This window comes from Crocuta crocuta, unplaced genomic scaffold (assembly GCF_008692635.1).
Source record: "Crocuta crocuta isolate KB4526 unplaced genomic scaffold, BGI_CrCroc_1.0 scaffold279, whole genome shotgun sequence".
In the NCBI taxonomy this organism is placed as follows: Eukaryota; Metazoa; Chordata; class Mammalia; order Carnivora; family Hyaenidae; genus Crocuta; species Crocuta crocuta.
The window spans coordinates 2,276,725-2,303,223 of NW_027551570.1; the positions used below are offsets into that span (position 1 = coordinate 2,276,725).

Below are 26,499 nucleotides of genomic sequence, written 5' to 3' on the forward strand. Positions count from 1 at the left end.
GTTAATTTGTTAAAACGTGGAATGTATATTTTAAATATGCAGACTAAGAGAAATTACCAGTTGCCTGAATACCGTAGCTAAGCATAAATATCTTTAGAATCTCCTTCTAAAAAAAGAATGTTTTTGAAAAGCCCAAATTAATAAGTTCCAAATCTTTTTCATAGAAGTGGCTGCTTTNATTTACATCATCATTTGTCTCTATCCCTGGTGATGAGAAACGACTCCCCCTAACCGTCCAAGGAAACAAGCACACACACAGCTCTCATTCCCCCCTTCTACTTCTGAAACATTAGTCAGAGGGTCACATGCATGTTATTAAAAATTAAGTTCAAAACACTTAAAATAATTCTGTATTAGAAACTTGACTCTATCATAAGTCTCTTCTTTTTGGAAGTCATACTGGGCTGGTTAAATGCTCCAATTCCACTGTCATTAACATTTAGGAAGCAGAAGAGTATTCCAGCAAGTTCAAACTGGAGGTTTAGTTACTACAACACTGACTCCTGGTTGGCTGCGTGGGTTCAGTAAGGTCTACTCCTCTTCCTCTGGCAGAATTTGCTCCTGGATTCTGTGGTTCATTCTTTGGCAACTTTTTAGCTGAGAGATAAATTGTCAAAATAAATACAATTAGAATATTCATATTAGAGTTACTTTCATCTGCTTACTTAAAATACTTTTTTTCCAGGTAGGTTAACCTGAAGTATCACATAGTAATATGTTCATTCTTTTTAAACGTTTATGGAGTACCTACCAAATACTAGATTGGTCAGTCCTTAGGTCAGTGGAGTTACAGACATACAATTAAACCTTAATTTGACTAGAGCTATATTTAATTCTTTATATATATATATTCAGTTAAAAATACTAGAAAAGGTATACTTTGATAATCATTAATACTTCTATTGTTTAAGAACATCTAAGTTAGTAAAAAAAGAATGATGGCCAGCCAATAAGCTTGTAAAGAATCTTAGCTTTTATCAATGTTCTCTAGTGTGCCACAAATACTTTTCTGGAACAATTTAGGATTATAAACAAATACCATCACCATCATCCTGTAAGAATTTGTCCTCTAACTTACTGTCTTACCTAACTCACCCCAAATTCTGACAGATCACATCTTCTATTTTCTTCCTGGTTACACATACTTTACCCTTCAAACATCTACCACATTCCTCTTTTACGTCTGATTAAGAACCCTAATCAGATCACCAGTAGCTCTGCCTAGTTATGAGTGTACTTGATTCTGCAGGCTCTATCTCAAAAAACTATTTCCCAATTTTGAGTCAGGTGATCTTGGCTTGCCACATTTGGATGAAGCCCTCAACCAGCAATTAGGGTTTTAGTTCTGCTTAACTCCATACAGTTAACGGCTGTTCTCTGAAGCCTGGATCTCAAGATTTAAAAATTCACCTGTTGGATACAGTCTGCTTAGATGTCAAAGATCCTTGATGTGGATTCACTAAATATTAACTATCTAAGAATCCTGATTATACAGGTGACTAGATACACTGGTCTCTATCAACCTTGGAGAGAGACGACTATGTCTGAATTCTAGCTTTATTTAGCCTTGGCTCAGGTTACACAAAAGCTAAACATGTTCTAATTCAGTCTCTGAATGCCTAACTGCATTTTGGATTATTTTATACTTTATCTGCTGTAATATTACACGTGAACATTAATCATCTTTAGAATCCTAAACATTTTAGAATCCCAATGCACTTCAATGTAAGTGAGAACCAGGAACACTGCAGTTTGGGAAGAAAAGCCTGCACTTTGGGCCACTTCTCTAGAACTGGCTCTAGGGATAATAGGGTGAATGGTAAATAATAAAATGGCAAATTTCCAGTTAAATGTATTTCAAACAAAGCCTTGTAGGGACAAAGAAGAGGGTAGCATTTATAACTTTTATTATTAAAATATTGTTAGGTTTTGTACTGAGTGATTATTCCCTATATTTGTCCATGGGCTTTCTGTAATTAGATCTGAATGAAATTAGGAGGTTGCAGGAAATAAAGTGGATTGAGGAACTTTTAGCTTCTACTGGTTTACTGCATAAAGATTAAACTAAAACACAACTCAGAGGTCTCAGAAGCAGTCTCCTGTTTCCTATTTTATTAAGCATTACCAAAGTGAAGCTGGTACTATTTGTTTGGTATGTGGATAATTGGAGTTTACCAATTTGCCCCTGAATTAGGATTGTTAAGAGGCTAAAATCCTGGATCAAGTTAATGAAGATGTGCAACGAAAGAAACTATGCAAGCAAGATCTTATCAAACTGAAAGCAGTTAATTTATTGTAGACTTTTCTCCAGTAAATAACTGTACTCCCTAAGTCATTAAGAGGGAAAATATGAGTGCATTGTGTGTCACTAATATGGTAAGAGAAATAGAAAAGCAACAATTCAATTTATGCTTGGTTATTTCTTTCAAGGGAAGGAACATTGTAATGTCAGAAAAAAATAACTGGAAGTTCTAATATATAGGCTATTTTCTGACTAGAAAAATAACATTATTATCACAACCGCATAAAAGGCACAAATAAAATAAGGCCCATCTGGGGGCACCTGGCTGACTCAAATCAGTAGAGCACGCGACTCTTGATCTTAGAGTTGAGTTCAAGGCCCACAGTGAGCACACTTATGTAACATGTGCATACTTGCATTACATTTGTCAATAATCAATGATTTAAAAAGAATGTGAGAAACGAAAATAGTGCTTGTTCAAGGCAAATCAGAGATGAAAATAGTTATTAATCAGTGAGAAAGAAATCTCTGTATGCCCATATATTGCACTGATAAATACTGCTCTGAGCTTATCTTCCTTTTATGTAAAAAGTATAATCTAATAGAAAAACATATTTATCCAAATTTCTTATTGAAATCTTTATATAGACATTTATCTGCTTGAAGTATTAGCTCATAGTCCAGGCTTTTGACACCTACAAGAAACTTACCTAAACTGAAAAAAAGTACTGCAACTTTATAGGTAAGAGTCTTTCAAGTTTAACAATATTACCAACAAAATAAATCTTGGAATGGATCTAGAAGAGAAAAATCATTAAAAAAAAAAAAATCAAGAGTTTTTAAAAAGATAAGGTGCCTGGTGGCTCAGCCAGTTAAAATCTGACTCTTGATTTCAGCTCAGGTAATGATCTCATAGTTTGTGGGATTTAGACCTGCTTCCAGCTCTGTACTGACAGCATGTAGTTGGGATTCTCTCCCTCTCTGCCCCTTCCCTGCTTGCGCTTGCATGCTCAGCACGCGCTCTCTCTCGAAACAAATAAAAAAATAAATTTTAAAAAGACAAATCATATATGCCCCAGTGTAACTTGTTTTGTCTCCATTTACTACTTGAAAACTTACCTATTGCCATGAATATTTCATTTACATTCATTGATGTTTTAGCTGATGTCTCCATGAATAATAAACTGTTGTCATCTGCATAGGACTGTGCTTCCTGTTTATAAAAAAAAATGAGATAAATACTTTGCACATACTATACCTTAGTTTTGTTATAGAAAAAAAGGCTTATTACTACTCTAACTTGACTACCTACAATGAGCAACTGCATAAGAAACAATTACTACTAAAGGGAATAGAGAGATAAGAGCACTCTTGTAGGATATCTTTTCAAGTTTCCTCTTACCTTAACTTCTTGCACTGTTACATTCTGATTCATCTGATCTGACATTAAAATTTGATTTCAAATGATGAGTTCCAGAGGGTGGAAAATTATCCTATTCTAAACTAAATATAAAAGTCTCTTCGATCTCTATGGCAAATTTTATTTATGCTCGTTACTTGCAATGAACACAAAGGCAATCCAAGTATCTAATATGGGGTTCAAACATTAAATGGCTAGCAATATTTTAATTTTGAATATGTCATTAATCATTCCTTTAAAAATTACTACTCTATATTTTTGTCATGCTTTACATTACATATATTATTGCCTTTAAGCCTCATAGTTATGAAGAGCAACTAATTGTCTTTCCAATTTAAAGAAAAAAGAATGAGGTTCCTTTGAATTGTGTGAGAGGGCCACTTTTGACTGTAACTGCTCTCTCTCCACTCTATGCTGGGGAGGTAACCATCTCAAGGTAATAGATATTTTACCTCATAGGACTATAACCAGTATTAAATAAGATCACAGTTCCTACATGCTCAGCTTACTACCTAATGGTACAAGTAATATTAGTTCCCTTTCTCTCAGTCCATATACTCCATCAACAGCCATCATCAAAGACAGTTATGCCGTCATTGATACTATACTATATACATAGTGTGTGTGTGTATATATATATATATATATATGGTAGAGTGTGTATATATATATATGGTAGAGAAGCTGAAAAGGGAAAGTTTAAAAATGTCTAAATAGAGACATTTGTTTTAAATAATTTTACTTTAGGGGTGGCTGGGTGGCTCAGTTGGTTGAGTGTCTGACTTCGGCTCAGGTCATAATCTCATGGTTTGTGAGTTTAAGCCTCACGTTGGACTTGCTGCTGTCAGAGTGGAACACATTTCAGATCCTCTCTCTGCCCCTACTCTACTTGTACCTTTCTCAAAAATAAACATAATAAATAAATGTGCTTTATTTTGCAGAAGGAAACATTCTTAATTAGCTAGATTAAATAACCTATAAAGTGGATTTTTTAATCCTTTATTTTTGAATGCCCTTTTAAGAACCACCGAAGTGTAAGCTGTATGTGTATATGTGGGTATCTGTATGTAAGATACCATAAAAATTGGCAGATAAATAAAAAAGGTTAGAAAGGATACTAAAGTATGTGTTGGGGTGGAAGAATTACGGTAGGAGGCAGCCAGTCATCTTTTGCTTTATATATTTCTGCACTATTTGTGAAAAATCACTTATTTTCTAATTGTTTAGATTAACAAAATCTTTGAATCAATTTATACATTATAATTATGTAAAGATATTTAAAAATTCAGATTTATCATGAGAAGCATTTTATTACACACAGTAGAGCAACATTTACTTAAAAAAAAATCTGTATTTTCTATTATCTGCAGGGCTTTAAAATAACTAATACAAGTGTGGATACAGAATAAAAATTTATAATACATATATGCCTTCAAACTTACCTGAAAATCAACAGCTCTTTTATTTGCAAGGTCAGCCTTGTTTCCTGATAAAGCTATTACAATGTTAGGACTGGCTTGCCGCTGAAGTTCTTTAACCCAGTTTTTGGCTCTGGCAAAGGACTCCTGGGAAACAAAGAAACAGCTATTTGGCAAAGGCTCAAAAATGGTTAGGGAGAATCTTTGTAAGACAAGGCTTTAAACTCTTCAGTGTGTCTCTTGGAAAGAAATTCTTGGGACTATGGTATTATTTGAGACAATTTCTGTCTTTTTTTAAAATTAGTTCTATCTCGTGAAAGCTTTGACAGAAATGTCACGGTTGGATATTAAAAAAACGATTTTAAGAATCTTTAATTGAAATTCTGAATATGGGAGATGTATAGTCAAGCGGGTTTCACAGCAGAATACATTTCTACTTACCTCATTTGTGATATCATATACAACTATGGCTGCTTGTGCTCCTCTGTAGTACATTGGTGCTAGGCTATGGTATCGTTCTTGACCAGCTGTATCCCATATTTCAAACTTTACTGTTGTGTCATCAAGACACACAGTTTGGGTTAGAAAAGCAGCTGAAAGAAGAAAATGTCTGCAATAAGTTTATCATTTCCTCCCTAATATTTTTCACAGTATAGAAAACATCTGGAAACAGGATATACTGCACACACACAGTTAATAGTGGCTTTAGATACCTGCAAGACCTGTGCTTCAAAGCTTGACATACAGATATGCTTATGAAGACCTTCACAGTAAAACCTGATTCAAAGATTTTTCTACATTCTTAAAAAGTTTATTGCACAGCTAAATAAGTTCAATAGCGTTTCTTAATATCACTTTATACATTGTAAATTTAAACTTTTAAATTTAAAAACAATTCAAGAAATATACATTGATATTCTTGAAAAAGTCCAAGGGGCCTGGCATACCTGTAAGTACACGACCTACACTGTTAACACCATGCCCCCTGCTCCATTCTCCTGGTATCTGTTGGCATACTCTGGTGATTTAGTCCCAATCCTCTAACACTGTATATTTTTTGTTATGATAGTTTCCTTCAAAACATTATAAAACTTTAATTTTATAATCTTTATAAACTCAACCTAAACTTAATTTATTAAATATAGATTCAGTATTAACTTGTTTCAATCCTTGCCATAAGGATTTTCTGCGTATGTGTTTTTAATCTTTTCTTAGATTTTAACAAGAAACTATCCTTTTTAACAAGTAATTTCTACACCAAACATCAGGCTTGAACTCATGACCAAGATCAAGAGTCACAAGCTGTGACTGAGCCAAGCAAAGTATTATTTTATAGCAATATTTTTGCTTTTAAGGTTAATCACATAGCATTTATTTTCTGAACTGCTACTTGAGAACAATACAAAGTAAAATTTCCATTATAATCCTCTTAGCTCTAGGAATAAACATCAGCAAAAACACTGCAACAGATTCTTAAAAATGAAAAGAAATCAATTTTAAAAAGGTAGCTTATAATCAAGTGAATTGAACATTAAAATATCAGTTGTTAGGGGGGTGCCTGGGTGGTTCGGTTGGCTAAGCACCCAACTTTTGATTTCAGCTCAGGTCATGACCTCACAGTTCCTGAGATAGAGCCCTGCATTGGGCTCTGTGCTGACAGGGCAGACAGAGCCTAATTGGAATTCTCTCTTCTTCTCTGCCCTTCCCCCACTCATTCTCTTACTCTCAAAATAAACTAAAAATTGTTAGAGTAAGTTTCTAAGTGTAGCTAGCTGCAGTAAAATAAAGATACTTAGGAACAAGACCTACACTTAGCCATTTTTAGCAGCATGCTGACATCATCTTACAGATCATTTCTTTATTAACTTTGGTAGTTAATCCTCTGCTACTCTATCATTCATTGTAAATTAGTATGCCCCTCCCTTTTACTTTCAGCTCAAGGTGTGATATTCAACTCTTTCTCACAAACAGGCACAAAATTAAGTTAAAAGTTTCTAAAACTCTGTCCTGTCATGCAAGAGAATTATGTTCCATTTCTGTAAACTGTAGTTTATCTGGTGATGTTTTTCATAAGTGATTCACTAGTTGACATCATATGTGCTGAATAAGCCAAATCTAATTAGATGTTCTCTTTTACATTAAATATTTATTTTTCAAGGTTTTTTTTAGGTCAACTGGTTGTTGGCTGTATTAGGAACTATAACCTTCTCAGTTTTGTAAATGTCGTAATTGGAAATATCTTTATATTAAACAGATTCCAATGCACAGTTCTGTGAATTCTCAGAAGTAGCTAATCATAATTAAAATATGTTCTAATTCATCAAGATATTTAACATACAAAATTAGCAGAAATATCTATTTTTTTAAAACCTGTATATATGGTAAAGGATACCAAAAAAGCACCATGTCACTTTTTCAGTCATGAAACGTTCTCCTGCAGAATCAAAAAATATTTTTAAACACTTAAGCCTCTAAAACAGTGCTTTTTTTCTTAAAAATGAAAAAAAGAAAAAGGCGCATCACAAAACATAAGCTATTCTCAAACTATACTGTTTGATGCAACTTGGAAAAAAATGGATAATTTGCTTTCAGACTCTGTTTTTTCTTTTCTATGACCACAAAGTACACTGGTAATAAAAACTTTCATTTATACTTCCATATATCAACTCAAGGCTCAGAGACATAATTATTAGTTATGCTGCCTTAAAGAAAATATAATCTGAATCTCAAATCAGTTAAAGTTATTACAAAAGGCTACCAATCTTTTTTGGTAAATACATGTACAAAAATGACAAAATACAGGCAAAGAAATTTCAACAGAGACATTAAAACAACTATAGCCCATTATTGTAGATTCAGAGTCAAAGCTATCACACCAGTAGGCTAAAAAAGAAAAATCATGCATTTAAACAAATTACAAAAGGGCATTTATTTGAGGCAATATCCATTCCTAATATACATGTAGGAATCTTCCTTAAAGTTTATCAAGTGTCCATTGTAAGCCTGAAATCAGCATTTTAACAGGAAAGCTCTTCAGCAGTCTCTAAATTGAGAAACCAAACAAGAATGTCCACCATCACCATTATTTATTAACATTTCAGATATCCTTATAATAAAATAGATAACTGAAAAGAGATTACTTGTTAAGAGGTAAGACTGACAAGAAAATCCAAAGGTATTAACCAAAAAAGAAGGGATAACAAGTTCTGTAAATTGGCTAGAACAGATCAAAGTCAACAGCCTTACAACACACTGGCAATAATCAGGTTTTCAGTGTTATGCTTGAAAGAAAATGGATCCCAATATTAACAAAGAATAAGAACAATCAATTCGCTCAACTCCTCTTAGAAAGCATCCTTCATCACGCCCTATTTAATAGCCCCCACCTCTGTGCCATGAACATTTTCACATTTTTTATAATCACTGATCTATGTAATCTTTTTCTTCTAGATTAGGAGTTTCTCAGGGAATTACTGTTAGTTACCCAATAATAAAAATCCCAGTTCATATAAATATTCAAAATGTTTGTTAAAAGAAGTTCATAAAAGATATGTCTATGGGGTGTGGGGGGGGGGGAGTATCTTAGATGACATCTGAATAGACAAACAGTTCCTAAATGAAGAAAAAAAAAAAAGACATTTCAAAAGGCCTCTCTCTACTGTCATTATATAACTAGCATAATCTCAAACAAAATACCATCAAGATCTTTTTAACTTGGTAACAGCATACTGTTGTTCATGTGGTATGATAGAGCATAATGCTGAGAAATGCTGGAAAAAAAGAACAGTATTAAGAGGCCAGGGGGATGGGGTTTTAGGGTACATCAAAACCACATTAAAACTATTAAAACTGCTATAGTGCCACAAGAACAGAAATATGTTATGGGATAATCCAGCATTATCAGAAACACTATATACTGCAAGGCCATCATGATTCCCTAAAGTTCTCAAGTCTTCAAATATCTCCCCCATAAAATTTAAGTTCCCCCATAAAACTCAGTCAAGTACAGCTGACATCTTCAAATCCTTAATGCTTCTAAACTTACACTGCTAATGATTTATAAAGTTATAAAAATAAATTCTGACACTCAAAATATAAACTACATCAACACTGTAGCAACATTAACCACCACCAACTTACCTTAATCTGCACAACCACTTTAATTTATCCAAAACGTCTATTTTCTGGCTAAGAACCATCACTTTCTTAGACCTCTTCATTTTCTCTTCACTTCATCACCAGCACTAGCAGTTGGTTTTCTTTTCGGGCCCATATTTCACAAAGAAACAGCTTTTATCACTTCGAGAGTTACTGTGTACGCGACGACAAGTAAAGAAAAACAAAGCTGCGTTGAGATGCGGGTGCTGGCCCGTCTAATAGGCTCCCTCTTTGAGCTACAAGATCAGTTCCTATTGGTAAGCCTGGCAGCAAGCAAGTAACATTTCAGTCTCAGCAAAACTAAAATTAGGGAATCACAGACCTTGCAGTCAGTCCACGGAGATAGCTGAAACTGTAAATGTTAAATTTGCAAATACCAAAGGCCAATAATGTGCAAGACCTTCATAAATAAAAGAGAGACACTGCAATACAATAGGCCAGGGTAAAAAATATCCAAACCAATAGCATTATCCAAAGGTTAACAAATCAAAAAGTTTAATCTAACAACTAAAATGATTCTGCATGAATTGAACAGAAGGCATAGTAGAGAAAAACCAAGGAACCAATACCACCCCAACCCTCAACTTTTAATCAAATTTGATAAAAAAGAATTACGTTATTAGAATTGACCAAAAATCCTATGACTATCAGGTTGATTACATTAAAAATTTGAGATTTTGTTTGCAAACATGTATCATATACCCATAACACAGGGATGAACACATTTTTGGAAAATTTCTACGGTGAATAATAAAAGATTAAATTTTAATATGTTGATAGCTCATATAAATCTTAAGAGAAACTCCCAAAGCATTAGGGATAAATGTGTAAAGAAAATTCACAAAAGAAATATAACGGGGGGGGAGTCAACATCACTAGTAACAAACAAAACCATCCTTACAGCAAGAAGTTAAAAGAAACAAAGTTAATTTACCTCCTAACGAAAAAAAACTTAAAATTCACACATTGCTGGTGATATTATGTAACTGATTTGAAAATAATTTTGCCAACATGTAGCAAAATAATGAAAATGCTGATACTTGTTAATCTAGTACCTAATGGAATCTCCAAAAGATGGTATGGGGAACAGGAGAGTAGCGAGGAAATCTTTATGCTCAAAGAATTTTGTACTTAACAATTAGAAACAACCTAAATGTATAAATGCAAAAAAAGTACTGGTGGCTTGGTAGGTATTAACTAGCAATTAAATTAAAAAATGGTTATAAAATGACCTGTAATTGCCAAAAAGTAAAAAACTATAGAAATTCTTGGTAGGTATATGGTACATCTATGTAGGAACATGACCAGAAAAACACAGAAAAAACTAAGTAAGAGTAGGCTCTTCACAGTAGGATCATGACTTAATGTTCTCCCTTATAAGCAGTGGATTTGAGGCCTTTCAAAACTGAAAGGTAAGGAATATAATTGCTAAAGAGAAGGGCCTTGGTTCAGGTTCTCAGAAGTACATCATAAAATCCAAGTTAGAGATTGTTTGGAAGTGATTTGTAGAAACAAAGGTTTTTAGAGGCAAGAAATTTAAAAAATGAGTTTAAGGGATCTGACTCAAACTCCAAGGTGAATATCCAATCAGGGAGAAGGATGGCGGGAATTGAGCATCAAGAACCAGGTACCAAAATTATCAGGGTAGAAACCGGTTTGTTGGGAAATGAGTATCAACAGCAGTAATTTAATATAATGGATTTTCTCAGATAAGCACTGACTTCAGATAATAAAATTGTACACAGAGAATATATGGAAGTCTAAAGCTAACAGCAGGCAATATAAAAAACTGAGCCTATTTTTATTTCCCATTAAAATAATATGTGCATTGTGAGGAGTACCTAGTGGATCATGGCAGCAAAAATCATGTATTCAGGGAAGAGTTACATTTCAGTTAATGTGAGAAACAGAAGGGGGATAAAAAAAGAAACAAACAAAAAAAACTGGGGCAGAGAGGAAAGCATACACAGTGACTAAACCCCAAAAGAAAATGCTCCAAAATCACGGCAACAAGGTAAAAAATTTTTACTATAAAAGAGATACTATATAAAAAGATGGCAGTTATTTCCAAAAGTAAATCCATCTTATGAGATGATCTATAAATCACTCATCACATAGAATTCATTCTTAGAAATCAATGCGTGCCTAGTAAGAGACTGATATCCTGATTACATAAGGAAATCCTACCATTCAAAAACACAAAAACCCAAACATCTAATTAAAAATTGGGCAAGGAAATTTAATAGACACTTGTCCAAAGAAGATATGCAAATGACCAAGAAGCTAATGAAAATGTTTAACACATCACTAGTAGGAAAATGAAAATTAATACCACAATGAGATACCACTTCACTTCTATTAGGACAGCTATTATCAAAACAACAGAAATCAAAGAGTTGGCAAGGTTATGGAAAAATTAGAACTCATGTGCACTGATGGGAATATAAAACGGTGTACTACTGTGGAAAATGATACTCTTCAAAAAAGTTAAATAATCATCAGATGATCCAGCAATTCTATTTAAGTGGAATTTTTCACATCCAAAGATGTGAAAGCAAAGACTTCAACAGGTATTTGTATATCAATGTTCACAGCAGCATTTATTCACAATACCCAGAAGATATTGGTATTGTTTTTCAGAAAGAAACCCAAGAATCCTCAATGAAGAATAAATGAAAGATAAGCAGAATGTGGTATTCTGCATATGATGGAACATTATTCCACCTTAAAAAGGAAATTCTGACACATGGGAATATGGATGAACATGTTAAGTGAAATAAGCCAATTATCAAAAGACAAATATTGTATAATTTCCCTTATATGAGATTCCTACACAGTGTAATTCTTAGAGGGAAAGTAGAATGGTATTTGCTATGGATAGGGGTGGGGGAGAATGGGAAGTTATTGTCTAATAAACAGAGTGTCAGCTGGGGAAGAGGAGAAAGTTCTGAAGATGGACAGTGCTGGTGGCTGTACAACGTTAATGTATTTAATGCTCCAGAGCTGTTTATATTTTTTAAAATTGTTTAAATTGTAAACTTTATGTTATGCATAGTTAATAACAAAAATTATACAACAATACCTAAAGGCAATTGCTGCTAAATTACCTGAAATCTTGGAAAACATTAAAGGATACCTAACTCTCCTAAGGGAATCCACTAATCAGGACATAAGCTAGTCACATGTTACCTGCTGAACACTACCACAGTAGTACTTTTTCTTTTTTTTTTTAAATGTACCTTTTATTTATTGTTAATGTTTTACTTATTTCTGAGAGAGGGAGAGGGAGGGAGGGAGAGAGAGAGAGAGAGAGAGAGAGAGAGAGAGAGCGAGAGCGAGAGCAGGGTAGGGTCAGAGAGAGAGCAAGATACTGAATCAGAAGCAGGCTCCAGGCTCTGAGCTAGCTGTCAGCACAGGGCCCGATGTGGGGCTCGAACCCACGAACCGTGAGATCATGACCTGAGCCGAAGTCAGACACTTAACCAACTGGGCCACCCAGGTGCCCCACCAGAGTAGTATTTCTGATACTAAACTAATGCATATTGTTTTAAAATTAGTCTTAAGAGTTTGAGTTTGGTTAGTATTAAATTAGTGCCCCAAACCTTAATACCCTATAATGAACTGATAAAACCAGTAAATGAACCTTCAAGGCTAAGAATCTATGGTTATTTCACCATGGGCCCAAACCTTATAATGTCTTTACTCATCAGATTGGATTTATATAATAAGGACGTATCAAATACTAAACTTGGAAGCAGAATTAAAACATTACAAAGAGGAAAGGTAAAGAAAGGGGAGAGGTTTTTAAGTTATTAACTAGTTTCAGACAAATGTTCTCCAAGGAACATCAATACAGAAAAAGTTAATTAACTTAATGTGTGTCTTTGAAAGACATTTTATCTGTGGACAATAGATACTTTATTAAATTCCCACAACATGTTAAGGGAAAGACAACTTCTGGTTTCTGGTTCCGCATGTATGGAGCTTAGAAGTAGCCACCCTATCCTAACAAATAAAAAGATGAACAAACTGAAAACTCGACAACTCTTTCATATGTAAGAAAACTGAGGTCAGAGGGCAATATGCTGCTCACAAAATTGGACAGAAAAGTGGATACAGTAAGGATAATCTCAGAGCAGAAGGTGGAGCAAACCAGTTCAGGTAGAAAAACCTAAGTTGTAATTGACAAATTGCTAGAAATTAGGTGTGGATGAGTCAGACTTAAAAAAATCCAGAAGAAGCAAAAATAAACAATTCAGACTACATCAAACTTAAAAGCTTTTGTACTTTAAAAGAAATCATCAACAAAATGAAAAGACAACCTGCTAAACAGGAGAAAATATTGCAAAGGATATATCCAGTAAGAGGTTAATATGCAAAATAAAGAACTCCTACAACTCAGAAAACACCCAAATCCAATTAAAACATGGGCAGCGGACCTAAATACATTTTTCCAAAGACACACATATGGCCAACAGACACATGAAAAGATGCTCAACATCAGGGAAATGTAATTCAAAACCACAATGAAGTATCACCTCACACCAGTCAGAATGACCAGTTAAAAAAAATAGAAATAAGAAGTGCTGGCAAGGATGTGGGGAAAGGCAGCCCTAGTGCACTGTTGGGAATGTAAACTGATATAGACACTATGGAAAACATTAAACATTAAAAAACATTAAACATTTAAGAACATTAAAAATAGTAATACATAATCCAGGATTCTCACCTCTGCGTATTTACCTAAAGAATATGAAAATGCTTATTTGAAAATGGCGAAGTTTTTTTTTCCCCCCTTCTCTTTAGTGATACACCTTCTGCACTGGGTTCAAGAACTTAATGCTTCCCAGACCTCAAGGAAACCTCTCAGATCATTAAAGTATTACTGGCCTTAAAGCGACTCTTTAATGCTTAACAACAAACCTTTCCATAAATAAGCTTAAAAGTTCTCAGATTTGAGAATTTTACAACAAAGGAATGAAAAGACAACTTAAACAAGGGAGAAAAGACAAGGAAGATTTTAACTCCCAGAGTAACAGGTACAGGAAACTTGTAATCTTAAAACATATTTAAGCTGAGCAATGCCAAAAAATCTGAAGTATCTCCAAGGGAGGGAAAAAGTGATGAAAAGACTGAAATCTGTTTGATCCCACAATCACTAGATAAAATCATTTCTGATTCAGTAACCACATCTAGAAATCGATTTTCCAGAATGAACTCCAGAGAGGAAAAAAATTCCAAGAAAATATCCACTACTATAGGATTACCTAGAATAGCGATCAAAAACACAAATACTAAATGTTCAACAATAAGCATATATGATCAAAAAATGTGAAATTACCAGTTACTAAAATAAACATGAATACAACAGAGATGTTGAGAAATTAACATTAATAAATGAAATGGAATAGAATAGCACCTGTTATAAATGAATTCACATAAAAATATCATGAAGTTATAGTTAACAGAAACACAATGGGCTCTAAAAATATGAAAAGATTCTAGATCTTCCTCATAATACGGGAAAAATGTACAATAAGAAATGCAGAATGGCAAAATCTACAAGTCCCTTGAGTTAGTATAAAGTAGAGTAACAGGCATTCTGCGCATTGTTGTTAAAAGACTGTCTGGAAAATTACATCAGAACTACAAACTTATGTTATCTTTTATATAACAATCAACTTCTAGGAATTTACATCATAGAAATACTTGGGACATATCAGATACTTCTATGAATTATTTATTGCAGAATGCTAACAGCCAAAAATATAAAACGTGCAAATTTAAAACTAGAGAAGTGATTTAAATATACATTGATATGATTCATGCAATGGAATACTGTTACACCCAAGAAAAATGAAGATGCTCTTCATAAAATGACATGGGTAGACCTTTGACAGAATGTGTTTTTCAAGATAGCCTCAGCAAGATCTCCCACACCACATTCTTCTTACAGTGCTGACACCCCTCCTTCATATCTGCATGAGTCTATAACTAGAACATGATTGATGCTATGTAACTTTGGGGCTAGGTCATCAAAGGCCACCCAGCTTCACTTGGTACCTTTTAGGACATTCATTCTTGAACTGATACAGGATGCTGTGAGGAAACTCAAGCCAGGTGGCAAGGCCCACATGAAGGTGTTCTGGCTGAGGCTCCAATCTCCTTTATACATACAAATGTATACTCTTTTGGGATATATATAATTAAAAAACCAAGACAATCAGTCAGAAATTTAGACCTATTTAAATACCACTTACTTTTTACCATTATTACATACCACTTTTCTTTCATATCTTATGTGTACTCAATCTGTCTCCCATCCTAAACATAATAAGATCTGATTTCTAGTACTAAGCACAATGTTAGGAGACTGGAGCCTGTTTCAGATTGTGTATCTCCCTCTCTCTCTCCCTCCCCTGCTCACGCTGTCTCTCTCTCTCAGAAATAAATAAAACATAAAAAAAAAAAAGACGTTTGACAGTCTTACTTCCCAGTATGTAAGAGAATAAAAGCAGCAAAGTAATCAATAGAGGCTGTTCATTATAGTTAGAGCTAATGGGCAAAAAACATTCTACCAAACAGCTTTGAACACTTAAGCAGCACCAGAGGGCAATCAATGAATTAAGTTAAGAGAGGACAAAAATTGATGTCCAAAAATACCAAATTATGAAATAAATTTTAAGAGGAGGAAAATATTAAATTGTATTGATTATAGGTGTCTAATATGGAAAGTACAGACTTAAAAAAAGTCTGTTCTAGAGAATACATAGTAACAATCCTCTAATTTTAACAATGTTCAAACAGGGCTCACAAGTGTCCATAAAAGGGTGTCAGGACTAGAAACAAGGTTGCAGACTCCTACATGGCAGCAATGTTTAAATACTCATGTATGATAACATTTTAAAGTAGGATACTGGAAAATAATTAATATTCAAACTATAAAAAAATCATTAAAAAATTTTTTAAAGTATTTTATTTCTGAGAGAGAGAGAGAGACAGTGTGAGCAGGGGAGGGTCAGAGAGAGAGGGAGACACAGAATCTGAAACAGGCTCTGGGCTGGCTGTCAGCACAGAGCCCACACACGGGGCTCAAACCCACGAACCATGAGATCATGACCTGAGCCAAATTCAGATGCTTAACCGACTGAGCCACCCAGGTGCCCCCAAAAAATCTTTTTTAGGACAAAACTGGTAATAATTGATATAAAGCAGCCAGTCTCTACCAACTTCTCTCAGTAATACAACCTATCTCAAATACTGAATACATACTTTATAGAAGGAAATAGTACTATGTATAATGTTCTTCCACTTGAAACCAATGATTAACCGCCACAAGTTTTAATTCTCACTGTATTAGAAAGAACAATAGACATTTCAAACACCATTTTTCTCATGAGTCAAAAACGATATGCTTATGGTCTGTCTCTAGGTCTTCTACCCTTTCTTAAAAGTATATATATATATTTTTTAATATTTATTTTTGAGACAGAGAGAGACAGAGCGCGAGCAAGCAAGGGGCAGAGAGAGAGGGAGACGCACAATCTGAAACAGACTCCAGGCTCTGAGCTGTCAGCACAGAGCCCGACACAAGGCTCAAACCCACAAACCATGAGATCCTGACCTGAGCCAAAGTCAGATGCTTAACGGACTGAGCCAATGCAGGCACCCCTCAAAAGTACTTTTAATTGAGAACAATGTGTATACGAAAAAAGATAAAGGCAATAAATGCACAAATTACAATTACAGACCTGTCTTGAGTCATGATGGGATTACTCTTAATTAATCCCATCAAGTTGAAAATATGGTAAAAATGAAAAATTCATTTAATACACCTAACCTAGCTTTGTTCAAATGTACTCAGAACACTTATGCTAACATAAAATTAGGCAAAATCATATAACATAACTCTCATTTTATAAGAAAGTGTTATATATCTCATGTAATTTTTTGAATACTGTACTAAACATGAAAAATGGAAAAGCTATTACCGATACAGAGTTGTGAGTCTATCGGTTATTTGCCCTTGTGATACATGGCTGACAGGGAGACAGGACTCACTGCCACTGCCAAGCATCACAAGAATATTATACTAAATATTGCTTGCCTGGAAGAAAGTCAAAATTCAAAGCATGGTTTCTACTGTCTGTATCGTTTTTGCACCATCATGAAGTTGAAAAAACTAAGTAGAACCACTATAAACTGGGGATCATTTGTATACTAAACAGTCTTTCTGAAGGCTAACAAGTGAAGGGCAACAGTAGAAAGCCTACTACAAGAACATAAATTATTCAGACTTAAATTTTCTGGCTGGCTTTTCATTCTCAGTTTAGGAGGCAAGTTTAATATCTGAATACATTCAGAATTCTATTTAACAGTGTGATTTCTCCCTCTAAGAAAACTCCCACAAATAACTTACTTCATGTGGGTGGCATGCATTTAATGTAATATACACGACTAACTAGTTTTGTGAAAACCAATAGAGAAGGAAAAATTAGTAACAATTTACCAAGCAGAATTTTAAGAAACTTAATTGTAAATGCTCATACTATCCACTTGAATGGATCTGCAAAAACTTCATTTCTAGGATGCTCAAATTTACTTAAGTACTACTCTTATAAGGTTTTTAAAGTCTTATTTGTTCCTATTAAGTTTTATCTTCCAGGGGTGCCTAGATGGCTCAGTTGGTTAAGTGTCTTGACTTCAGCTCGGGTCATGATCTCACAGCTCATCAGGCTCTGTGTTGACAGCTCAGAGACTGGAGCCTGTTTGGGATTCTGTGTCTCCCTCTTTCTCTCTGCCCTTCCCCCACTCATGCTGTTTCTTTCCCTCCCTCTCAAAAGTAAACATTAAAAATATTTTTTAAATAAGAAAATGTTTCATTTTCCAATAAAGCAAATCTAAATATAAAAAACCCTTTTTATTACTGTCAAATCCTAAATCAAATGACATGCACTAGATAGTCATGATTCCAAAATAATGCCATATAAAAATGACAAAAATGACTCAGCAAAAAGTAATGGTGATGGTAGTGGTAATAGCTGACATTTAACAAGCCTTTTGCTCTGTGCTGTGCACTGTGCCAAGAAATTTATATGTACTTTCATTTAATCCTTACTAAAAACTTTTTTAGTTAGATACCATTATTTCCATTTCATGTGAGAGCTGAGTCTGACTTGCCTATGATCATGCAGCTAGTATGTACGCCATGTACTGAAACTACAATTTAAAAAGGCACTTGTTTCTTTAATTAACTTAGTGTATAGTAAGTCCTTGAGTACTTGTGACAATAAAGGAGAACAACACTGGTACAGATAACTGAAAACTATAGATACTCTATAAGTCCTTTAGTAAAGAGAGACAAGGGACAGAGAAGGAGCTATACTCCCTTAAAGGGCCTAACAGGTTAACAGATTTGTGGGAAGGGGTCCCATACAAAGACACACAAGTAATATGTGATGTTACCAGGACACAATACCTGTAATTCTCAAGCTGGAGTAGTTGGATGAACAACATGTTTTCAAAAACCCTACCCAAACTGCAGTTTAACAAAAAGCAATGATTCCAAAAACTTTAGTGTAAATGTAATACCGACTACTCAGAACACAAAAGGCAGTGGTTCTCAAACTTCAGCATGCAACAGAATCACCTGGGAGACTTGTTAAAATTTAAGATTACTGGTTCCACTTCAGTGTTTTCATTCAATACAGGACATAGAAATTTGCATTTTAACAAGTTCCCAGGTAATACAGATGCTTCTGTAGTAAGCAACATTCTGAGAACCACTGCACTAAATCAAACTTCAAAAATGAGTTACCTCCAAGAGGAATGTTAATATTCTCATGCACAGTTCTGTAACCTAAACTTGTATGACATTCCTTTGATGATCAGTGTATATAAAATTAAACTTTGGCATCAAACATTTATGTTTCAAAAGAAAAAGGATTGAATGACTGCATCTTACTTCATTGCATATTCTTTTTTTAAAAAAAGAGGGTTATTTACTTATTTTGGGAGTGAGCAGAGAGAGGGTGAGAGAGAATCCAAAGCATGCCCCGCACCTTCAGTGCAGTCCTTGACACAGGACTCAATCCCACAACCCTGGGATCATGATCTGAGCCAAAATCAAGAGGTGGACGCTCAACCCACTGAGCCACCAGGCGCCCTCTCAACTGCGTATTTTAACCTAGCTATGACTTACATGAAGATCCACTTGTTTATAAATAGCATTTAAATGTGTGTTTAAAAACAATCTTGTTTTGACAGGAGTAACTCACTTGAAATCTTTAAAGTCTTAAAGTACTCAAGGTGTTAAGTGAGAGACGAACAGCCCTATCCAACAGATATATACTGAGGAGGTACTGAGGAATACAACCATCTGAGCCTAATGTTGTTCCTTGCTTGACCTTCTGGGCTCTTTTTTTTAGAGAGCAAGCGAGCAAGTGAGCATGTGCGTGTACAAGAGTGCGTGTGAGAGTGGGGGAAAGGGCAGTGAAGCCTTATGGCAGGCTGGATCCCACCACTCTCGGATCCTGACCTTAGCCGAAATCAAGAGTTGGATGCTCAACCGAAAGAGCCACCAAGGCACCGCTGGGTTTGTCTTAATAAGAACATAATAGTCCTGCAGACTTTAAATCCCTACAAATAAGCTAGAACTCCCCAAAGTATTTTTTTAATTTTTAAAATTTTAATAATTTTCATTTATTTTTGAAACGGAGAGACAGAGTGCGAGCAGGGGAGGGGCAGAGAGGGAGACACAGACTCCACAACGGCTCCAGGCTCTGAGCTGTCAACATAGAGCTGAATGAAGGGCTTGAACCTATGGATTGTCAGATCATGGCCTGAGCTGAAGTCAGACACTTAACTGACTGAGCCATCCAGGCGCCACTTTGAACTCCCCCAAGTATTAAACCCAACACTTAACTACCTAGCCTTATTATGAGTGCTATAGGGTAAAGGGGCAATTGTATAGGATATAGTGAGACAACACTGATTCTTAAATCAAGCTATCTTGTTTAGCAGAACTGCACCAACTACCCTGATATTCTTATGAATCTAAGGCTCTAGCATACACAAACTCAAGAGTATAGCATATGATTTCAAACAGATAAAAAATTTTTAAGTGAGCTCTTCAGATCATACCTAATGTTACTAGATATAAACAATCAAAAAATAAAATGCAAAACATTTGGCTAAGTTCATTTGCTAGATTAGTCTTACCACACATCAGCCAAAACAAAAATATGTATTACAAGTTACGGACTTGTGGTGTTGATCATTAAATAGCTCAAACCTTGAAATTCTTAAAACAGAATACTAGAATAGTCCCTAAGGGTGAAGAGCTGTTAGCAAAGAGCATAAAAGAATAGCACTCACTATAAAAAAACATATGATCAATGTCTTACATCTTAACCTTGCACAATGTTGTATGTCAATTATGTCTCAAAGCAAAAACAAAAACCAGTGCTCACAGCTGTAATCATAATGGCATTGTCATACCTCTTAAAAATATGTGGCCAACATAGCTTAAGTGTCCAACCACCATTAACAGAAATTTTGCATATGAATCCCTTCTAAAGTTGGTTTTAAAAGCCGAATTTCATCTGTACAAGTAGAAAATATTACGGAAGCTTTAGATATAGGAACAAAAAACTTGAAAACTTCATAATAAAATGTAAATCATCTAATTTGTATTAAATGGATGCAAATTATATATATGCATACACACATTTATTAGATCTGTATATTTTTAACTCACTGACAGAATTCAAATTTTCTTATAAACGTCCTTCTTGAAATATCATTAGGAAAAAATAAATTTGGATGATCACAATACCCAAAACAAAAACAAAGATTCTAGTTTTAGCCTCTTGAGGCTCTGGTAGTTCCCCTGGAATTAAGGTCTTTACTCTAGTACTTCAGTGTTTCTGTTGAGTATGCACTGTAAAGAGAGGAGGGTAGCATATAGCCAGTCCCAAACCTATCGGGCCCAAGTATTTAGCCTAGAATGCATATGAACTTTGGGAAATGCTGCCACTGACAATCACCTGACAAGAGACACTGTCTTAAGAGATTATTTCATTCCTAAACCAAACGTGTGTGTGTGTATAAATAAATGTTTTAACAAAGAAATCACAAAGAACGTGTAATATATTGTTCATGAGATTTTTAACTCAAAAGCTCAATGACGTGGACTACATTTTTGAAGGTCACCCATTACAAAAAACAAAATACTGACACTATAGAACACTGTGTAACTTGATAGATACACAAATGAAAGAGGATGACAATCACCACTACACTGCTAAATCTATTAAAGTGGAAATACCACCTATGGAGTATATTTTCTGTATGCAGGGGAAGTCAGGAGGTAGTACAGTTTTACAAACTATTTCATTAGAAGGGCCTGAACTATGAATAAAATTCTCAAGTGTACCTGAAAACATACACCAAATGCACAACATATATTCCTAAAACACAGATCTGAAGTTGCTACATATTAGCTGGGTCAATACTTCAAAAGTTTGACTTTTTATATGTATGGGGTTGATATATTTATATATACCTTTAAAAATATAGCACTGCTTAATTGTGCACACCTTGCAAAATATTGTAAACCTTAAGGCTGTGTGATTCCTCTGATATTACCTAATTCAACAGCTTCATTTGACAGATGAAACAGGCATTGAAAAAATTTTGCCCCAATGCTACAGAGCTGTAAATTTGATTAAATTCAATCATCAAATTTCCTGTCTTTATCCACAACACTGCACTATTAGTTGTCCTGCCTCTTGGCTTCCTCTCATCCCATCTCAGCCCTACCACAACCACTGTATTCAGGGCTTACTTTACCTCTTCCCCATCTTTGATCTTTCTCTCTAGGTCTCATTTCCTTTTCATATCCCTCTCCATTGATCACTGACTTTTTCTCTTCAAGTTTAATAATATTTAATTAATTTTACGAATCAGTGTAACATACAAATACTCTAGTTATTTAGAATTAAGATTTTAAGGTTAACTTTCACTATTTATTGTTTTCATTATTCATTTTAAAGCCAATAGAATTCAGCACAAACATGCATTAATTTGAAGAAGCTTCTAATCATTAACAAGAAACAGGTAGCAGATCAAATTTAATTACTTGGGACACTGACTAGGTTCATGCTTGCATCTGTGTTCCAGCTTTTACACAATCATCTTGGGGATAACCAGGAAATCCAAAATGTAGAAAGATACTATCTAAACAAAACTCAAGATAAATTTTAAAGGTTGAGGTCTGCTGAACAGTTTTCTTCACTGTGTGACCTATTTAGATATTCATCATCACACAATTGAAACTGCAAAATCTGTTTTGCCAATGTATGATTGAATAAATGAAGGAAAAAAAAAAAAGAAAATCTCACCCCCTATGGTACTCTCTTGAAATTCATGAAACTGGCCCTTCACAAAACGTAGCACTAGGCTTGATTTGCCAACAGCAGACTCTCCCAGAAGTACTAGTTTGAACTGGCATATTTTATTTCCAGTATTTGGCCCGTTGGGTCTTGTTGCTCCTCGATTAGCCATGTCCAAATGTGAAAGTGAATGAAGTCCCTAATTTCAGTCTTTTAAATGAACTTCCAGGGTGCAAGGTGTCAAATTTTCTTCTTTCTGGATGTAGAGAAACCTGTAAAGAAACAAATATTACATAATTAAAGACACAAATCAGTAAGCAAATCTAATGTTAATCACCTCAGTAATTTTGCCTATAACATACAATATAATTATAACCTCTACAAGACACTGAATGCCATTTATTTAAATTCTCCACCTCTGTATGAGACCTAAGCCTAAAATCCTGCTGTAATTTTCAGATTAAAAAAAATTTTAAGCTAACCTTTATTTAAGACTCAACTTTGGGAGGGTCTGGGTGGCTCAGTCGGTTAAGCGTCCAGGTCATGATATTGCAGTTTGTATGAGCCCCCCACATCAGGTTCTGTGCTGACAGCTCAGAGCCTGGAGCCAGCTTCAGATTCTGTGTCTCCCTCTCTGTCTGCCCCTCTATCAAAAATAAACATAAAAAAAATTTTAAAAAAACCCCAAAGACTCAACTTTGTACTAGCTAATTAAGTACTTAACACAGTCATCAACAATCCTGTAGACTGTTACAATACTTAAAAATGAGGAAACAGGCACAGAGAGGTTAAGTAACTTGACTGAGATCACAGTTTCTGTGACAGAGCCATGACAGAGCCACAACATAGCTATGTTTCAAACCCAGTCAACCTGAGAGGTGACAAAGAGTTCAGGTTCTGAAGCCAGACTAGATGGGTTAAAATACTTTTGGGGAAAATTAAGTTCATAAATGGGAAGTTCGTACAACAGATCCTAGAACATAGTAAGAACTCAATAAATGTTGGCCATTATTATTTGAAGGCCCCTATTAAAGTGTACATTTTTAAATTAATGGTAATTTCAGAGCAACAAATATTTTGTGTCTTGTGGCTAAAAGACTTAAAACTGTTTTCTCATGTGCTCAAATATATCATACATGTAAGTATTAGCTGTGGTTCTCTATGTGGTGAGCCTATTGGTGTCTTATTTACTTACACTTTTCTGTAGTTTTGGGGCTAATAATTATGTCATTATTTTCTATTTAACACACTTAGAAAAAACTAGCCTAAATGGCAACTTCTATGTCTTCTCTTAATACCTAATGCTAATTTTCAATCTCAAAGGAATAAGGGAACATTAAAAAGGACTCTTTTCCAATTTACTCACAAAATCACTATAGTTTTCTCTCATCTTTAGTCAAAATCTCATTATGTGTTTACTATTAACAGTAAATCTGATGATTCCGTCCCTAAAAATCACTGTTACATTTCACTTAGGTACCTTATATATTTTGCCTTCCTCACGAATTTATATAAAACTCCCTCTTGACAATGGATTCATTAGTAAATATCCATGAGACCTTACATTTGAGACAGTAAAATCACCACTGTCTTACCTCAACAGCAGCTTTGCAGAGTTCTTTTAGTGATACATACTAAACTATTTAAACAAGAAATGGTATGTCTAAGTTGTTTCTAAACAGTAGAGATATATAAATAAAACACTACTGGCCATAGATAATTTAAAGCACATGATGGGTTCATTCTACTATTCATTTTTCCTGCTTCTGTGTATCTTAAAATTTTTCTGTAATAAAAAAATGCTCCAATCCCCACCACATTAAAAATACTGGATTTGGGGATCTAATCCTGCCTGGCTATACTGAAGTTACCATATCCCAAATACCTAACTAACTTACATAACTGCTGGAGAATTAAATGAAAGAATATTTGTTAAAAAAAAAATCTCTAATACAGTGGCCAACACATAACAGGGATTAATAATTGGCAATTAAAGTGACCCTGTGATAAAATAATGACCAAATATCAACGGAACATCATGCAGACTAAACATATCAACACACCTTCAGATATTTCACTACCAACTGAAACATTTCCCAGTTACCTCACTACCTACAAAACGGCAAACTGAAATACTCAAGAACATGCTCTGAATTTTGAAAGCCCCAAATTTCAGAGAAAACATGAAATTCCCATAAAAATTTTTTTGCTTTGCCTTATAAGGGGTAAAGCTGTTGTAATATAACTCCCTCCAACACTCTAGAGCAGAAAATAAATGTAATTAAAGTTAGCACAGTAAGGTTAAAAATCATGAGCATTCATTTTTATTCACGACCGAAACTTTTGTTTCCCAAAACGAAGATTTTGCATAAAATGCATTTTAAAATCTTTTGAGAAAAACCGGTCTCCTATAAAGTCCTCTAGGGGCTCGTTAATAAAAATAGTATTAATCACAGCAGCTAACATTTACCAGACACTTACTTGGTGCCAACCATTATTCCGTGAATTCTGCTGACAGCAACCCTATGAACTCATACTGTCCCAATTTTACATTAAAAATAAAGTTTCTGAGCGCTCTTGCCTTGCAATCGTGTTGTACACGTTGTTTTGTTTTTTTGACTAGTTATAGTGTTGAACACGGGTTTTTTTTTTTTTTTTTTAAACTAGTTATGTGAAAGGCCTCTGAATCAACATTGTGACAAGAACCAAACTATGTGAATGATGACGTCCGGAGCTTACGGTCTGAAAATCTCACGGGGGTAACCAGCTCCCGGGGAGGAGAACGGGAGAACAGAAGGTCTCGGCCCACTGTGCGTGTTCAGCGGCCTAGTTGTCTCGAGTTCTCCGAAGCTGCGGTCCCCCACCTTTCCCAGGCGAGACCGTCCCTAGGCACACTGTGCGGACGAGCCTCCCTCCTCCGGCCTCCATTCCCGGGACGTCTTAGGAAGTCGAAGGTAGGAGGAGCTCCCCCAATTCACACCTGCCGTAGGCCCCGGGTCCTCCCTGGGGAGCACCTGAGTGACTGATCCCCAACTCCGCGCGGCCAGAGCAAGGCAGGCCCCGCCAGGCCCCCGGGCCATCGTTCCCGGCCTGCCTCCCCGAACCTGGCCTGGCCCGGGCCGGGACCACCCCCTCCAGAGCTGCCAGGGCAGGGACCGGACGGAACCGCGGCCTCCAGCGCTCTTCCACGGCGCCATCTTGAGAAGGGAACAGGGTGACACCCGTCGCTCCCTCAGCCTGTCTGCAAATCCCGGGCTCCACAGCTCTTTGAGGAAGGAACCACCAGGGCCGGCGTGACGAGACGCCGGGATCATTAGCTCTGGCGCGGGGCGCTGGCGCCGGGAGGGGAGGAATGGGCGGGGGACGCCCGTGCCGGCAGGGCCGCGGGCACTAGGAGGACAGCGTAGAGCCTGGGGTCCCGGCCGGCTCCGGGCAGGGGACGGACGGCTCGGTTACCTGAGAACGCAGCACGCGGAGCCGCGCGGGGCTGAAGCCTCCCGGCAGCGGGTCCCAAGCGTAGCCCAAGAAGAGGGTGAGGCTGTGGCTTAGACAGCGGCGGCGCGTCTCCTCCTCAGGCCGCTCCCCTCAGACTGGACCGTGCCGGGATCGTGCCGTGGTGCCGCCCCCGTCCGGCTCCGTCTCCGCCTCTCTCCGCTCCGCCTCCCTCTTTTCCTTTCTCCTCCTCCGCCACCGCCGGCGCTCGAGTTCCGACTGATTCTTCCTCCTCCTCCCTCCTCTGCCTCCTCCCCTCAGACCAGCCGGCGGCTCCGTCGCAAACCAAAACACAAACACTCAAGTCACAGNGTCGCTGCACGTAGCGAGCTACGCCTTTCGTCACTTCCGCCGTCGTCAGGCCGCCCTCTCCAT

At 36.0% G+C, this 26,499-nt stretch overlaps 1 protein-coding gene across 1 annotated transcript; it reads right to left on the minus strand.

The window, feature by feature from the left end:
- Positions 1-334: 334 nt before the first annotated feature.
- RAB5A (RAB5A, member RAS oncogene family) lies at positions 335-26,386 on the minus strand. Its single transcript, XM_077750894.1, has 6 exons — positions 26,089-26,386; positions 22,642-22,904; positions 5,522-5,673; positions 5,105-5,227; positions 3,362-3,455; positions 335-597 (listed from the first exon to the last, which is right to left on the minus strand). The coding sequence occupies exons 2-6, from the start codon at positions 22,802-22,804 to the stop codon at positions 482-484; spliced, it is 648 nt and encodes a 215-aa protein (XP_077607020.1). The 5' UTR covers positions 22,805-22,904; positions 26,089-26,386; the 3' UTR covers positions 335-481.
- Positions 26,387-26,499: the final 113 nt, after the last annotated feature.